Source organism: Gouania willdenowi, chromosome 14 (assembly GCF_900634775.1).
Source record: "Gouania willdenowi chromosome 14, fGouWil2.1, whole genome shotgun sequence".
NCBI lineage: Eukaryota > Metazoa > Chordata > Actinopteri > Blenniiformes > Gobiesocidae > Gouania > Gouania willdenowi.
This window is the reverse complement of record NC_041057.1, coordinates 11,943,739-11,962,299: the sequence shown is the minus strand read 5'-3', so window position 1 is coordinate 11,962,299 and position 18,561 is coordinate 11,943,739. Positions and strand designations below refer to the sequence as shown.

The following is an 18,561-nucleotide window of genomic DNA, read 5'->3' as shown; positions in this document are numbered from 1 at the left end:
AAAACCTTAAAAAGGTAGGATTTAAAAAAACTCCTACCAAACTCAGTATTGATCCTGAAGAGTCTACTTAACAGATTTTGCCACATTTCATTAATTAACATTAGGGCTGGGCAAAATTGATCAAAATTCATATCTCAATATTTTTTCTCAAAATGCCGATTTCCGATATGAATCTCAATATTTATCACTTAATAAAGCCTTAACAGAAAGACAATTCTGGGTTAAATTTGCTAATACAAAATGCTACACAAGCACATTTATTAACAAATAGCTGCACAATACATGCCACTATTGGCTTTTTCTCCTATAAGGATTAATATATACAGTATATATTGCATATGTGAATGTGGAGGGGTTTTTAAACTTTGTGCACTTTCCAAATAACTCATAAACAACGCACTTTAACTGTAATTCTTATATTCATGCACTTTGTATTGTTGATTGATTGTATTGTATATATGTACTTCAAGCTTTGTAAATAATGATTGTTTTTTTTTGACAAATGCAAATTAGCATTTTTCCAACTCTGGTCAATTTACAATATGTATTTTATTTACCATTTGTTCATCACTGTGCAACGTCCCTTTCAAAAAAATCAAAAAAATAAATACAAATAAATTTAAAAAAATTGGACAGCAACTGTGCTTTTCATGCTGTTCTATGAAGTAGTAAAAGTAGCAACTCCTAAGATTAGTAGTTTAATAAAAAAAAAAGAAGCAAATTTTCTACATCACCAAAACAGAAATCGTGATATGGCTTAACTGTCGATATATTGCATAGGCCTAATTAACATAACTACACATTATTTTTTCTATATCTGTCCATAGTGTACAAACTACCAAAAGGGCACTAGACTGTAAATCTGTGATCACCTTTTAGGAGCCGTCTTCCATTTATACTGTATTTCTTTGACAATTTTTTATATTTATTTAGCAAGTTCTAATTATTTATCTCTAAAGTGTAACGATAAACTAAATAGTCCCTCTGGGTTTAATAAAATACTTGGCAAAACTAGTTTGCTTCTCTGAATTTAGCAAATAAAACCAAATTATTCAAAACAAAATGCTTCATCAATCAGTTAAAAGTCCCAAGTCATGAGATTTAAAAATCAGATTATTGTTCACAATAGCACAAGCACCACATTGTTGTGCTTCAACAAAGTTCTAATAAATGGCAAACACATGAAGGAGTTGGCTCGTACACTTTAAAACCACCTGACAACCTGAATATCAGCGGCTTCCTTTACTTGCTCTGCTGCAATTGAAACTTCTGCATTCCAAGGAGCACATGAGGCAAAGAGGCGGCGTGTGATATAAACGCTGATTAATTATCGGGTGCAAAACTGTGTTGCGTTAAAAAATTATCATAATCATTGATTTAGTTATGAATAGTAAGTTGTTGAAATGCGGCCAAAAGCAAACCCTACACTTACACCTTTCCTGTGTTACAACTTCTGACTCAACGCCACATGACACAAGAGGAGTGCTGGGAGGGTTTGGTGTCATGAGTGTGTGGCTGTAGGTCTTACACGGTGTCACAACTCACAAGAACAAATAATGAAGTTGGACAAGGATGAAAATGTAATATGACTCAGGTATCCAGCTATCCAACTCTGGGCAGCTATTCTCAAACTAGAAAAAACAACAACAAAAAATATAGCAACTAAATATTAGTCAGTCTCTTTCTATAGCTACTAATCTCTACCATCATTGTGAAACCAAAAAGAAAGGGCAGTGTTACACCTAAGTGAGGGGGAAGGGAACAGGGAGGAGAGACTCAAGGTAGGAAATGGAAAAGGTGGGGAAGAGTTGATTATTTTAAAATGAGAGGGGTGGTGTGTAGCTCAGTGGGTTGAGCGCCTGCGCCATGTACAGAGGCTATAGTTCCTCACCTGCAGCGGGTCCAGGTTCGATTCCCGGCCTGGGACCCTTTCCTGCGTGTCATTCCCTGCTCTCTCCAACCCCCTTCCTGTCAAGCAACTGTCATATAAAGGCCACTAGAGCCCAAAAAATCCTTTTTAAAAAAAAAAAAAAAAAAAAAATGAGAGTGAAATGTCATAAGTGTGTCCCGATCTGATATCGGTCCGATATTAGCCTGAAAACAAATATCGGATATTTGATTAAAAAAATTTCCGGATTTCCAATTTTAAATTTTTTTTTTAAATATATATATATATATATTTTTTTTTTTTAATTCATTTTTTATTTATTTTATTCAATTATAGAAAACTGTAGATATTATGTTGAAGGTTAAAATTATGTAATCAATTGGTTAATAATAAATGTGTCAGTTTTTCTCATACCTACTGTTGCTCACTATTGTTCTCTAACCTTTTTTAACATTCCACACTACAAAATAAGTTTTTTTTTTTTTAATTAAAGAAAAGATTGAGAGAGAGAGAGAGAGAGAGAGAGAGAATTAATGCTGATAATGGATAAATATCGGTATCGGCCGATATGCAAGGCTGCAATATCTGCATCATATTGGAAATGAAAAAGTGGTATCGGGCCATCACTAAGATGTGAAGCTTAGGTATAATGGTGGTGGCTGTGAACAGAGGGAAGGAGTGAGTGGTTATACCTAAAACAGGTATTTAGTTTAAACTGACTACTTTCACATTGTGTATATTGTTGTCATGCTTTACTGCTACTTAACCGTCCTGTACTTTTGGTTTTACTAGGTTGTGTACGGGTATATTTAAAGTTCAATAAATGTTAAGAGTTCTATTGGTGTATTTCATTTCACTTCTAATATATACATTTATATCATATGAGTGTTTCAATGGTCTTTCATAATCAATGTGCTTTAAAAAAAAAAAAAAAAAAGTACATTGGCCTCAAATATCGGCTTCCAAAATCAGCTTTAGATATCGGCTGAATTTTTTCTTTTTAAAATCGGCATCGGCCTTTGAAAATCCCATATCGGTCGACCTCTATACAATAGTCATGTGAAAGAAAGAGTCTAAAGTCTGCAGTAATTGTTCCTCTTATCACTGCTCTGTTAGTCACGTTTACTTATCTTATCAAAATATATTTCATCAATAACTGTAAAGGTAAACCAAAAAGCAAAACACAGCATTTCATTTCACCAAGTTTTCAATATTTCTTTGTCATGTACTTTTGCGTGAAAGTAATAACAAATCCTAGTTATTCCTAGTCAGCAAAACAAACCAAGTAATAGGACAACACAGCATGAATACATGGACAGGGCAGGCATGAACACATGTTGCACTCACATTTTGACGAGCTTTTACGTAAAACCATCTTTCCCATGACCCTGTGATTCTTAGAAGCCTGTGTCTGTGTGAACACCTAAAATAGCTCTGATAGGAACCTGATGACAGCCCATGTCTTTGCAACACTTTGGGCGTCCTGCAGCTGCAGCATTAACAGACACACAAGCATTAGAAGGCATGGCTGAGACACATCATGATGATTCCATGCATGTATTTTTACAACAAGTACAAGTTTATAGTAAGTTAACGAACAAATGAGGTTGGACTTATGGTTTCACCAAAGATGACCAAGTGAGGTTGTACAGCATTAAACAGCTCCAATAAATCAATGATGTGCTTGCTGAAAGATTTTTCTAATTAACACACAGGTGTTTCTCCACTTTTCAAACTCACTTCAATGCGTCGGTGATGAGGAACAACACAAACGTGCGATTATCCCACAACTGTGACAGTGAAGTTGATGAAGCTTCACATGACACAGTGAGTAATGAAGACACAGGGGACAATGGAAGTCGAGCTGATCAGAAACCTGTGGATTGACTTTTGTGGTGGTGCAATTTCTTGTTGTTGTACCATATTATAGCTCATTATGCACTATACCACAGGTTGGGAAACCATCCTTCCTTCCTGTGTATGTGACACATGGGGGCGTAATGACCACAATATCACTTCAAAACATCAATGTGCCTTACAAATGAAAGTTCTTATTGAATAGTAGTGTCACAAAAAAATTGATTCGGAGATATATTGCAATATTTCACCGTGCGATTATTGTATCGATCCAAGAAATGTCCAAATTTATTTTTTAGTCGGTAATTGTGCTTACATATGCACAGCAAGTTAACGCCCCGTCACTAGGTGTCACTGAACCACATCAGACCTTGCTAAACTTTGTAGGTAATTGGTGATAGTGCAATGTACCGCGATGCACATCCATTTGCTTAGTATCAGGATATACTGTATATTGGAATCGTATTGTGAGATGCAAATCATGAATTGTATCATCAGATTCATGGCAATGCACACTCGTTATTGGAGCTATATCAACAGATTAACCGATATTATCGGCTGATTTTTGCGTTTTGTACGTGTATTGGCCGATGCGGGCTGCTGCGATCACCAATCCGCATTATTTACAGAGAGCAGAAACAGATGTTCTACATCACCTGTTTTTAATTACGGATGTCCCGATACAACTTTTTCACTTCTGATACGATACCAATATTGCCTTGCGTATTGGCCGATACCGATATCGATCCTATACAATATCAGCACGAACCATACATACTTTTATTACTTATTTTGTATTGCGGAATGTTAGAAAAGATTTGATCAAGTGATGTTACTCAAACAGAGAACAATAGTCAGCAACAGTAGGTATGAGAAAAACTGACCCATTTATTAATAACCAATTGGTTACATAATATCTACAGTATTATACAATTGAATGCATATAATAATTATATATCGGAGATTTGAGATGCAGTTCGATAAAATCCGATATTCGTTTTCTGGCTGATATCGGACCAATATCAATATTGGATCGGGACACCCCCATTTTTAATATTTGTTAAATCATTTTTTACTTGTCGTTCTGCCTCACCTTTGTTGATTTCAAAAAATGTTCTTTTTTTAAAAATTGAGAGCCATTTGTAATCATCATTGTGTCATTTTTATGATGTAAATTGAGGAACCAAAAGTAGTATTGGCTCCAAATATAGGCTCAAGAAAATCGGCAGTCCGACTCTATCGGTCATCGGCTAAAGCTGATGGGGGGAAAAAAATCAGTGATAGCCCTAAAAAATCCATATCGGTCTGTCCCTATTCTATACGCCATGCTAACTTTACATTACTGTAATAAAATCTGTTGTACATAGAAGGAAATGTGATTACTGTACAGCATTTAATCAGTTGCAAACATGTTCTACTTTAAAAATCACTGTACAAATGTGAATATTTTAAACTCTTGGTGCCATCAAGAAGTAAGTTGGCCCTCAACAAGCAGTTTGGGAGGGTGGAGGGTAGACACATGTGATAGCTAATGCTCTCGCCACTGGTTGGCTACAAGTTGAGCCAGTCAATCCTAGAGTAATGTACAATATGCCGTTCCCAGTCAGGTGCTGTACCAGGGGGAAAAGGAGAGGCTTTTCAGGCTTTCAGCCCGCTGCCCCCTGTGGAATCCATCAGGACACGGGGCTGCACTGGGCAAAAGAATGTTTGGTGGTGGGTGGTATTTTAATAAATATATGGACAGAAACAGTGTATGAGACCAGCAACTGTGATTATTAACACAAAATGCCATTGCCACGTATTTATCTCATCATATAAAAAGTATATAAAATGATTCAGTAATGAAAGCTGCTGTTTAAGCTCTGTAATCTGATTTCAAAGACTTATTTTTGGATCATAATTTGATAGCACAAAAGTGGGCTAATGAGGCTGGTAATATTAGTAGTACACACTTGAAAGTAAGCCTTGACCGCAAACATGTGGCTAATTTCATAAAATGATTTTTTTTAATGCATTGAATTTTATGTATAATTATGTACAGATTTTTTTTGATATAGCTCTTTAAGCAAAAACAAGTAAGTAGCTACACTTCCATTCTCTCCAAGAGTAGTTCATGTTCCATGAATGGGGAGATGATGCCAATGTCAAAGGTATTAAAAGAGCCCAGCTGATTACTGGAGGAGAAACGCCGCCCGCCCATCACTGGTACAGGGCACTTCTTTAGTGAAAGTGACGGCGGTGGGGGGAAAAAAAATATGGACTAAGTTGCAAAAAATGCATAAAAGAGTCCATTCACTTAATTCACAAGTATTTCCACCAAGAGCAAGAGGATGAAACCTTTTCTGGTTTCTAAGCAATGCATTGGAACAGTTGGTTTCACAATATTTGAGTTACAACAAAAGATTCTTTAATTATTCTATTTCCCCCCAAGCCCACCCATATATTTGGTTGTACATATTAACAGCTACCTGTTTCTTCATCACATTAAACTTTGTCAATGTGGCAAAAAAAAAAAAGTCACAATTGACCTGATGTGACATGATTGAATGCTTAGGTTACCTTTATCTAACAAAAAGTAGAATGTGATGATGACTATTTGGCTGCTAATTTTAAAACAACTTTTTTCTCTTCCTTACAACAGAAATTGTCAGCGAGAAAGTATGACATCATATTTTATCGCTGACAAATCTCTCCAATGGTTACACAAATGTGACATTTGTGTAACCATTGGAGATATTTGTGTTGGTAAAACAAAAGCGTGGTTTCAGAATAGGCTGAGCAAAAAGTGTGAAACTTAAACGCACAATGGTTCTTTACGAATGTGTCATAAAGCACAAGGATCACAACGACAATGTGCAGCAGTATGAGAGGTTTTCTTACAGAAATAGACATCTGAAAGTGGTTTAACCATCTGGTTAGTGGCTTTTCTTTAATTTCCCCCTCTGTTTTTTGCATTTACAGCTATAAATTATTGTCACTCAGTTCTAACATTCACGAGAAGGTTTGGCCCTAAATTAGTAATTCACTTCAGTTGGGTTGGACCAGAAAATTGGAACAAAATACTTTTAAAACCATAATTTCATGGGCTCATAATGAGGCTATGCAAGATATATTCAAACAAAAACAAAACACCACTAATGTTCATGATATTGTGAATTACAGATTCTATCAAATTTAACATATTTCACTCAGATTCACAATTCACTTTCAAAACTTATATTTGCCATTTAGTTTTATTTCTGATCACTTTTGAAAACAAAAAAAAAAGTTTAACAAATACCAACAATTCCAACTGACTAATGACATAAACAAACCTTACTTTGTGTATCCGAAACTTAAAAAAAATAAATAAATAAACATCAAACAGCCTGATTTGACCAGGAGTCACAGTTCCAAAGCTTTATGATGACATATTTACATTAACAACTAACCATGAAAAAAAACAAAACAAAAAAAAAAAAACAATAATAATCACAGAATTTTAAATAGTTAGGAAAAAAACAGAATCACAAATAAAATGAAATTATTACTACAGTGGTGGAAACCAGGTTAAATCTGGATTTTAAAGCATTGATCAAAGTGATCAGAGACAAATAATAATACTTTGCTTTATCGATTGATTTATCCAATTTGTAGAAAAAAAAATATTTTTATTTTGCAAATTCCAGTTTTTATAAAAAAAATATTTTAATTAAAAAAAAATAAAAATTCCACCACAGTTTTTTCTGACTTTTTTGGGTTACCATAGTGGGATGTGAGCTAGCCCCCTCTTTGTTTACCCTTTGAGTAGCATTAAAGTTGCACTTTTGACAATATATCTGATGTCTGAAGTCATTTTTAAGTGCATTAAAAAAATAAAAAATCGAATCGAAACACGAATTTTTCTTTACAAAAATCCAAGATTTTTTTATTGATTTTTTAAAAGCAAAATCGCCCAGCCCTAGCTTCGCGTTAAAGTCCCTTTAATCTACATATAGAAGCATGGCTATGCTTTCCTGCAAACACAAAGGGGGGCAATGGGGGGAAACAAAGGAGCAGTACACTACTACTTCTGCAACTTCTGAGCACATACCACAATCCCACGCAACAAATTGGCCCAAACTGTTTTAAACCAACTCAGTATGAGCCATGAAACATGAGCAATTGATGAGTAACGGTATGATTAAGAGTGAGCTGGTCACGTTCCAACAACAGGGAGCGTGCGGTTCGTCCAGTCAGCTAGCATTAGCATTGAAGCTAACCAACAGGCACAACACGTCTGTCACGTCCCTCTGCTCAGTGTTGACCCAACAATACAACACAGCATCTCTGTCATAATGCGGGCATGGGTTTATTTCCCACCCCACATTAAACACGGTATATGCAGAGTATAGACGGGACAGACTACACTCACAACAGTGAACACACGGCAGGACCGCGCAGACAGACAGCGGTGCTGTTACCTGAAAGCTGGGTCCTCTTTGCTGCACCTCGGCGGTGGCGAAGGAAAGGCATTTCTTTTGTTGAAAAGTTTTTGGAAGAGAGTCGGAGGCATTTTGTAGCAAACATAAATTCGGCACGGAAAGTGTTTTCTTTTCAAATCCGCGAGCAAGCGTTGTTCCTTGAAACTGCCTCCATGGGTGTCACGCAGTCATATGACAGGCATTAGTCACACGAGCTGCTTGGCAACCCGCTGCTTTTTTCTGATTGGTTGAAGCCGTGGTTGCCGCTGCTGCGAAAAATCCGCCATTGGCTCGTATTTTCGAGCTTGTGTACCACGTGTGCAGTGGATTCGCTGTGTTGATGTTTTTGTCAGACGTCTTTATCGCACAATATGCAGAATCAATAAAATGGACAAATAACGATTTGGGACAGGCGAGAAACATACATGACATAATTTGTTGTTATTGAAAGTATGTGCTGAGTTTTAACGATTATTTATTGTATTTTTTATGTCTAACCTATTTTTTTGGGCTGTCATAAATACAAACGTTTGCAAAAAAAAAAAAAAAGGCACAAATAAATACAAAACACGTTTCTGGTCCAGCTGCCAAACAATAGCTTTTTATTTTATTCCATTTTTGCTTTGAATTTTTAAAACAAACATGCTCTTATACAGATAAAATTAAACAACGACTTCTGATAGGTTGCATTAAATATAAAATGTAACACTTTTTTTGCAGGAAAGAGCATTAAACCAGTTAAATATCAGAACCTCTGACCAATTTAATAAAGAAAACATTTATATTTTTAATCAAAATCTTACCACACGTTTGTTGTCAAAAATATGTGTTTTTAATTTTCAAGTACAGATACACAAGAAAGGCACAAATTAAATAAACAAAAAAACATTTATATGCGAACATTGTTATTTGTATGCTTTTCTGACATCTAGTGGTCTAAAAGCAGAATGCACTTTAAGGCATCTATTATATGGATTTTAACAATCTATTAAACAATAATGTTGAAATTCAACAGCTTAATTTAAAGAAACAGTGGCAGGGTAATCACATCAGATGAGAATTACATCTTCTCATCCCTTCAATGGGTAAAAAAAAAAAAAAAAAAAAACATGCCTTAAAATATCTTGCTTTTTTTAGGAATGCATGACAGTGGGAGATCTGTTTTCTTATTTTTATTTTTACAATTGTGCTTTAATTTAAACTATACATTTTAATACAAATAACTTAAACATATATATTTTCTATAACTGGCATCCTGACACAAGGCCCTGTTCGTTAGCAGATACTGATGGATAAAACACCATAGTAGTGAGTCTCTCATGTCTTTCTCTCATTTTCCTAAAGAATTCATATTTGTCCTCGTCATCCGCAAAATCAAAGAACTTGACTTTTTCTGCTGCGCTGCTCTTCACAGGTCTTCGCAGTGCCACCTTCAGAGGCAACGTTTCTTCTTCACTGCTGATCTCATCAGCTCCGGATGCATCTGCGTCAAACCTCAGCTTCTCATTTGGGCTCGTTGTTTTGGAGGAGTCGTTGCTGTTGGGAACGGTGACTGTGGTGTCCGCTGGGACGTCTTTTACTTTGAAGGTCTCTGATATAATAGGGCTCTTAAACCACACTTTTTTCTTGAACACAATGGGTCTTTTTTTGAAAAACTGAGAAGTACATCAAGATTAGAATTTCAACAACAATATTAATTAAAATATTACATTTCAATAAGAAGAAAAAAATAATGTCAACAACAAAAATATTCAGAGATGAACTTAAGTAGCCATCTTACCTTTGGTGTCGAATTCTTCTCGAGTGCTTGGACTTCCATTTGAAGTTTGTAACACACACACACACACACACACACACACACACACGTTAAAAGTCTGTGGTTAACTTTCAAAAAACTAGGGCTGAATAATTAATTGCATTTGCGATATCGCAATATAAAATGCAATTTACTAATTTCAAAGGCTGCATTTTTTTTTTCTTGTCCTGTCTTGTCCTGCAGTCCACATGTTTACATGTTTCATGAAACATGAAGTTAGTTTGATATGTTGAAGATGTAAAGCCAGATTTGTTTGCTTTATTGTTGTAATCTGTGCTTTTGTTAGGTATTTGCAAGTTTCTTTGTGTTATATTATACATTTATGACTTTAAGACATTGTTCTTTTTATTTCTTGGTTATAAGGTAGTTTTTGTTGTGATTAAATTACCTCTTTTTTATTTTTGTTACTGTTTTCCAATTTGGGGATTTATTTTTCAGGCGCTTGAAAAGCCTACGGCTCCGCCTATAAATAGGCTGGGCCTGGAGTGCACTCTCTCTCTCATTCATCTGCAGACGCGGAGCTGGGCGGAGGTCTGTTCCTGCTCCTCCACCTGCGCTTCTCTTTTTGGGGTTTAGGTTTGTTTTGTTTGTTTCTGATGGGACCGGCTGTCCTGTTTTCGTTTTCAGTTGATTTTCAGGAGTAGATTGGGTTTTTTTCTTTCTTAGTTTGGATGTGGTACTGGCTACTATGGCCCTGTATAGGGTTGGCCCAGTACCGCATCTTTTTCTTCTTTTTGGCCGGCCCACCAGGTTAACTTTTGGTTAAAGTTAATTAGTTTAAGGATATGGGATGGTTTGGGTTTTTTTTTGTGTGTCCTTTATTTGTGTTTAACATTATTCTGTTCTTTAGGTTCCTGAGCTTTCTTCTTTTTTTTCAGGAGCAGTAAAATAATAGTTAATAGTCACGAATAAAAATTATAAAATCCTAATTGTTTTCCCGTGTCCTTCCTAATGTGTTTATTCCCTTTTCGGGGTGTAACAGCTTTAAAATTTATATTTTATATTTATTTAAAGTTGAAATAAATATGAAATTGTTTATTATGAAACAGATTGATTTATTGCTTGTGTTCATTGAAAAATACATGACAAGAGTCCCTTGAAAAAATTATTGCATATTAAATCGCAATATTGAGGAGAAAAATAAATAGTTCCAAAATCGTTCAGCCCTACATAAAACACAGTTTGTTATTTCCACTGACAGACAACAACTTTAATTTGACAGAAATAAAGCATCTGCTCATATTTACAGTACCTGATGAGTCTGCTTGAGTTTCATTCTCAGGTCCAGGTTCTCTACCGTATCTTAAAAAAAAAAAAAGGAAATACAGAAGGAAGCAGTTGACCTTTGTTTTGAGCAGGCCGACATATTTATTTAAACTACATCATCAGTGCTGCGTTAATGGGAGAGCGACTCACATGAGCTCACATTTCTTGTCAGGAGGAATTATCGAAGCATCTGCAGACGAGATTGTGTACAACATAAAAACAACAACTGCCTTTTTGCTTAAAAAAAAAAAAAAAAGAGTTCCCCATGAGTAAGGATTAAAAGTGTTAATAAATATGTATTTGAAATGATTATTTTTTTTAAAGCGTTTAGAGTATAAATCTTAAATTATGCTATAAACAAAATGCAACATTTTTTTTTTTAATGATAGCATTATGTTTTAGTGCATTTTATCACTTATTACTACAGATCTATATATAAAAAAAAAAGATAATTTCTGGAAAGTACCGTCAACCTTTTTTTGCACAAGCTCTGTTTTTGTTACCTATGATGGTGGAAAGATCAGGGGAAAGATGCATGTGGATGCTCCTAGCATGGCTCACATCCAACAAAGTAGAATTTTTATTGTGAAGATGAGGCTCAGCGATGGGGTAAGTCACTGGCGTAGCTGTGGAGATATGACAAGATTAACACACAATGTCAAAATACATAAATAAATAAAAAACACGGACAACGCGTTACACACCATCACTATCTGTTCTGAAGATTTCTGGTGATGCGAAGCTGCTGGAAAATGTCCGATCTTCATCTTCATCACTACGGCTGAAACTGGTGTCTGGCTCGACGCTAGGAGATGTGACGCTCTCACAAACGTTACCGTCTTCCTCACCGAGTATTAAAGAGCTTTTTAATACTCTTTGAATCGGACTCACCCGGAAGTTTGCTTGTGGTGTTCGGAGATTGGGTCTTTGATTTTTGGGTGTGGTGGATAATTTGTTTCTCAAGTTGTCACTAGATGCAGGTGTCACTGGGCGTGATTTCGATTCACCGACAGCAGAGATCGCCACTTCCTGTGTGTACAAATAAAAGGTTTTGGCATTTCTTTTAATGAAGTGGGGAAATACACCAACACAGGATTGTAAAGTTCATAACTGATTTAACACTTTAATCATAAAGCCAAACTTTGAAAAATAGATGTTTAGATCTGGAGAAGGCTTCTTTGAATACTCCATTAAAATCATTAATGACCTTCCTCCTGCAGCAAGTATAGCCCATAAATACAGTATATCTCAGTATTAATATCTACTCAAATGATTGCATCTTTATCCAACACTCAGCAAACTTACTTGCACTTGATGTTTTTGCACGACAGGAGATTTATCTGTATCTTTCTCTTCAGGGACCTCATGAAGTGTTTCATAACGCCTGGGGTTCAAAAGTCTTCTTTTTCCTTTAAAAAAAAAAAAAAAAAAAGAATATTAGAGTTTGTTAAATATTGGTGGCTACCAATTATTGTTTGCATTATTCCTATTACACTTTAATTTAAGACAACAATATTCTATTCAATTTCTTTCCAAGTCTAAAATGGATATTGGCAACTGGAGGCGACAAGCGGCCCTCAGTCTCGTGTTGTTCGCCCCCAAGATAAACTTACAAAATGACTCTAAAACCATCACAATAACAGAAAAATACACAAAAAGTCTTTAAAAAAAATACACAAAAAGTCTTTAAAAAGATACACAAAACATTGAGGAAAGTACATCAAAATAACCCCCAAAATATACAGATTGAGAAAAAATACACAAAATGACAAGAGCAAGAATAGGCATGGTTACACATTTTTTAAACAAATGAATCCGAAAACACACAGCAGAATGCCAACAAAAATACACAAAATGACAGAAAAACACATGACTTGACTACAAAAATACAGAAAAATACATGACGACTCAAAAAATTCACAACATGACAGAAAAAGACACACAATTACTCAAAAACACAAATTACCAGAAAGAAAAATACACCAAACAACAACAAAAATACACAAAATGACAGAAAAATACATGACTTGACTCCAAAAATACACCACATGACAGAAAAAGACACACAATTACTCAAAAAACACAAATTAACAGACAGAAAATGAGACCAGACGACAACAAAAATACACAAAATGACAGAAAAATACATAACCTGACTAAAACAATGCACAGAATTACAGAAAAAGACACAAAAATACAGAAAAAGACACAAAATTACTCCAAAAACCAATTAAAAAACAGAATAATAAAATAAAATAAAAATATAATAAATTACATTAAATGCAACCAAAGGACACAAAAAGCCTTAATGCTTTCCTTCATTCATCTTTATACTCGAACATTATACTTTTACTCTAAATGCTAACACAAATATTGATAATGTGGCACTCAAAAAAATAAAAATTAAATTAAATAAAATAAAAAAAATTTTAAAAAATCTGTGGCCCCCTACAGTCCTACAGTGATAAAAGTTGCCCATCTCTGGTCCAGAAGCAGTTGTTTTTAGTTTTACTTCAAGTATTATAGGTTGTATTAGAACAGACCCTGGCTCTTTGGGTTAAATGAAGCAGTGTATTTCTTACCGTCTCTACGGCTGACTATCTTCTTCGGAGGGGTGTCATGTTTGTTCGGTAACCCGCTGTCCCGGCGAGGCCTCAACCTACGATCATACCGATCCATTGACTGTCAAAAAACAACCTACTCGGTCCTCAATTCAGGTTTAAAACCGCTGTGGTGGAAAACTATCTCATTAAAGTTAAATTGCCATCCATTAAGCGTCCACTAACAGCTGTCACGTCACACATTACTTAGGCTAATTGAACTTAGCATTGACGCTAATAGGAGGAAAGCGGTGCCTAGCAACAAGCAGCACACCTGCCGTGCCGTCAATCAAGGGCGGATGTTGTAAAATCTTCTCAACAACGAAGCGAGTTTATTGTTTATTATTTGTTTTAAACTCCTTTATTGGATACAACATAAGAAAATAAGGTGTCTAACTTAAGTTTAGATAGTCCAAAAGTTTTAGATTTTTTTTTTTTTTTTTAAATTTAAAAAATAAGAAAATTAAAACTGCTTTTAAACTACAACTTTCTTTTTTCAAACCTTTGCTCAGCATATTCTTTCTATTAAAAAAATATTAAATATATTTTAACTTTAGTAAATTCATTAATTTATTTTATTTTTTAATTCAATGATTGCTCAGTTGTTTAGCTTGTAATCACTGAGAAAAATACACATAACTTACTATCAAACATATCAGAAAAGCACTTGTACGTTTAAACTACTTGAATTATGTAAATCAATGCAAGTAAACCCTAAAAATAAGTAGTGTTTAAAAGTGTCAAAATGATTTTGAGGAATCAAGCTTACTTTATCTACATAGAATCAGCTATATTGCATGAATGACAGTATTTAAAACACACTATCTAATTGAGGTGCCATATTGATTATTATTAGATTTTAAGGTACATTTAATATAGTACAACAAATGATCATTCTGTTATAGCGAAGTGTTGTATTTATTCTGCAACAAAAACAACACAAATAAATAACACAACAAACCCAAACATTTAAAATCATTCCAGAGTGTCTTTTAATTTCATTGCCCTGTAACTTAATCCCCACCACCCCCATCCCTATTGCTGCACTCAATCATTACAAGGATATGGTGCTGATTCATTTTACAGAATAGATAAATAAATAAGTACAATTCATCTCACTACACACACACAAAAAAGAAGAAAAAAAAAAATCCATTCAAACAATTGATTCAATAAATAAATGTACAACTAACTGTCCTCGCTTATGTACATAGTTAATGCTTTGGGACGGGAATCAACTTAAAAAGCTAGTACATTACTTCTAATTGTAAACACCTTCGTAAAATGTTGAAGAAATCAATGTTTGTTCAGTTCATCGTAAGAGAGTGAGAGGAATTCATTCTTTGCTTTAGTTAAAAAGCCCTAAAAACCGACAGCAGCATCCGACCTGCTTTTAATGGCCACAAAGAAACACTTCAAGTCAGATACCAATGGACACAGCAATGCAGGGCAGACTTCATGCACCGCCCTGAGCCCTGATCTGGCATTGTTTGTTTTTATTTTGTTGTCTCGCTTGACAAACTCATTGTCCAAAAAAGAAAAAATAATAATAATAATAATAATAATAATTGATCATAGGTCTGATTGTACCGCTCGGTAAAGTGTGGACACCGATGAACATTGCACAAGGTCGGTCCTTTATATTTCTGTGGAGCGTGCATGCTGAACTCCTGACCCACGGGTGTAATAATGACAGTGATTACATGACGTGATCTGTGAGTTGAACGTGGCTTAGACACAGAGATGATCTACATAAAATGGCGCTGGCAGCACTGATTTAAATAGGTAAAAGTTGCTATTTTATTGAACTAATTGCGTAATAACCACTCAAATTAATTTTAATTCCTCTCTCAATTTTTTTAGCACATCTAATTTAATCAGATAAGCTTTTAACTAATTAAATACACCTCTCTCTTTTTTTTTTTCGTGTAATGCTATTGGCCGCATTTGCAAACACATCACGTATGCCGACGCATAACTTTCGTACAATTGTCGTGTTAGTTATAATCTGATAACGAAGAGTCGGTGGGAAATGGAGAAAGAAATGGATGTTTTAAGAACTGCCGAGTTTCCTCATGTATTGGCAGCATTGCATGGACGATTTTTAAAAGCCTGCACTCATTGTTCTGTGCATTATTTACTTCTTGCAAGTTACTGTGTCAGATTAATATTCAATGTGTAAGGACAGATGACTGAGAGTTTGGCTTTATTAAAAGCCTCATTTTCTAACTGTTGTTTCAAAAACACATTCATTAAACTGAAGGAAAATCAGCAGTTTTCGTTTAAGGCAACAATTCACTTCATTATTCTGCCCATTATCTGTATTTACTTTCTTAAATGAAATTATTCGATCCGCTACCCTTTAAACCAAGCACTTATCTGTAAATAATTTTGTCCAAAATTAGTTAATAAATGGCTAGTTTGCTCACCAACATGTACAATTGTTGGGACTGATAGATTAATACTCTTTTCTAAATGCATTTACTAGTTTCTTCTGCCTTCTAATGGATAATGACACTTAAAGATGATTGCAATCTGACACAGTAAGTGAATATGTTGTCACGAATCATGCGTAAAAATGTGAATCCAGATGATTTTTATCTTGAGCAATTTAATGCATGAATTGAAACGGAAAGCCTATTTTAACGCACACAGACATGTAGGAGGTAAATAAACACCTTCTATCACTCCAAAATGAAAATCATTACCTCCTGCATGTCTGTGAAGTGTCTGAACTCAAGTAAATTGAAGGTCTGCTGAGTAGCTGCCCATCATGGTGATATCGTGATGCACAAATGGGTTCCATTTTTATCTCATTTAAAAAAAAAGGAAGAATTACATATTATTCCCCAGGGTCTTTTTTTTAAAGCAAATCAAGCCTCAGGCAACGCATTGCGGTCCCCACTGCTGGTCATTGGTTAAAGCCGATTCCAGTTACGGGATGCTTGCAGGAACATGAGGTTTAGTGGCCTTTACATGGAGATGCTGCTGTAGAGCTCGTCGATCTTCCCTTTAAAGAACTCCTTGAGTTCTGGTCTCTTGGCCTTTAGCGTCGGTGTTAGAAGGCCGTTTTCAATGGAGAACATTTCACTGTGGATGTAGATATTCTTCACCTTTAAAAGAGAATGGAATCCATTACATTTAGGTAGAAAATGATTATCTAGGTTCACTTAGGTTTAAGTGTATTACTTGGCTTTGGTAAAGATTGCAATAAATTCAACAGAATTTCATTTGTACAGCGCAAATTACAACACTAGTCATCTTAAAGCGCTTATCAAAATATAAAATTCTTAAGAAAAACCCAACAACTCCACATCTGTCAATATGCTTTTGAAAGTTGACTCGGGGTGTGATTTGTACATTTGAATTAGTCATTTTTAGGTTATTAGAAAATTGTGAAAATTGTGTGGACTGACACGGGAAGGTTGGTGCGGTCATTAATTATGTATTTATTAAGTTAAGGGGCAGAAATATGATAATTTTATTCTTCTTACTGCTCCTTTCCAATCATAAAAATGTTTAATTTGGGCTGTGATATTATTTGATGTAATAATCTATGTTGGTTTGCATTTTCATGAAAGGAACAAATAATAATAAATAAATCAATCAATGAACATGCATCAGCTACAGCTTAAGATTTGTGTTTGTTTATCTAAGGATAGATCTGGAATTACAGATTGGGATGTAATAAAATGGCGATACATGATAAAAGTGTTTGTTCATCACATTCTGGAGTTGCTCGATTGTATTTATTTTTTCAGGGGCTGAAATCGTGAAATGCCAAGAAATCACCTCAAAAACATCTTTGCGTTCCTCAAACAATTCAGAAGAAGATTCCTCTACGCATCACACTGCCTTCACAGCATCATGCATTTCGATTGGTTTATGTGATCCAGAAATTTTAATAAATATGCAATTGTTAGCTGACATATATTACATAATGTTTAATGGTTTGATGTTTCTTACCAACCAAAAGATAAAACCTACCTGCTCAAAAGAGTGGAGGCCACTGGCTTTTCCCAAACGCACCAAATCTTCAAGAATTGCTTTCTTTAGTAGCTGTAAAACAATAAAAAATAAAATAAAAACATCATCAGACGTGTTTAACATTCTTCCAGGATCATTTAATCAGACAAATTTAGTGTCTCTTACCGTGTTTTTACATAGATCCTTATATGTACCCAACATGCCTTTCTTCTTGGCCCATTCAGGCATGACCTCAGGATCAGGAACGATGATTCCCACCAAGCAGGACTAAAGACACCACAGGAAACATTCAGGGACAAGTTAAAGAAAACCAACTTAAACAAAAAAAAAAGGACAAATCAGATCGACATCAGATCACATGTTCATTGTTCTGACCTGCAGACTGTCTCCATGAACATACAGCTGTGTCACTGGTTCACTCCTTATATAGATGTTCTCGATCTTCTCAGGGGAGATGTACTCGCCCTGCGCCAGCTTGAAAATGTGCTTTTTCCTGTCGATGATTTTAAGTGTACCATTCTGATGAAAAGATAGGAGACGAGAGCAAACCATGAGAACACAAGTTCTGATGAACTACGGACGGGCCTGCGCAACGTCCCCACGCCGAATAGCACGTACTACGTTCCCGAGAATTCAGTCAAATGACTCGGTTCTACGAGTGAAACAAATCAAATTGTGTGATGTAAAACTGTAATCTACGTTGAA

General features: G+C 35.2%; 3 protein-coding genes across 9 annotated transcripts in view; all 3 read right to left on the bottom strand.

The window, feature by feature from the left end:
• The window catches only part of LOC114475464 (folliculin-interacting protein 1-like), a 38,786-nt gene extending 30,393 nt beyond the window's left edge, over window positions 1-8,393 (bottom strand). For all 3 annotated transcript variants that reach the window (XM_028466283.1, XM_028466284.1, XM_028466286.1), the window contains exon 1: window positions 8,188-8,393. In XM_028466283.1, coding sequence (XP_028322084.1) covers window positions 8,188-8,279 — 92 coding nt within the window. In that variant the 5' untranslated portion in view covers window positions 8,280-8,393. The remainder of the gene's footprint in view (window positions 1-8,187) is intronic.
• An 834-nt stretch (window positions 8,394-9,227) lies between these two features.
• LOC114475928 (uncharacterized) lies at window positions 9,228-14,135 on the bottom strand. Its single transcript, XM_028467139.1, has 8 exons — window positions 13,852-14,135; window positions 12,575-12,678; window positions 11,974-12,298; window positions 11,773-11,895; window positions 11,420-11,459; window positions 11,256-11,305; window positions 9,968-9,999; window positions 9,228-9,842 (listed from the first exon to the last, which is right to left on the bottom strand). The coding sequence occupies exons 1-8, from the start codon at window positions 13,946-13,948 to the stop codon at window positions 9,429-9,431; spliced, it is 1,185 nt and encodes a 394-aa protein (XP_028322940.1). The 5' UTR covers window positions 13,949-14,135; the 3' UTR covers window positions 9,228-9,428.
• Window positions 14,136-15,751: 1,616 nt separating this feature from the next.
• acsl6 (acyl-CoA synthetase long chain family member 6) overlaps window positions 15,752-18,561 on the bottom strand; it is a 33,266-nt gene continuing 30,456 nt past the window's right edge. For all 5 annotated transcript variants that reach the window (XM_028466371.1, XM_028466368.1, XM_028466367.1 and 2 more), the window contains 4 exons: window positions 18,232-18,375; window positions 18,022-18,123; window positions 17,857-17,928; window positions 15,752-16,982 (listed from right to left, as the gene is read on the bottom strand). In XM_028466371.1, coding sequence (XP_028322172.1) covers window positions 16,842-16,982; window positions 17,857-17,928; window positions 18,022-18,123; window positions 18,232-18,375 — 459 coding nt within the window. In that variant the 3' untranslated portion in view covers window positions 15,752-16,841. The remainder of the gene's footprint in view (window positions 16,983-17,856; window positions 17,929-18,021; window positions 18,124-18,231; window positions 18,376-18,561) is intronic.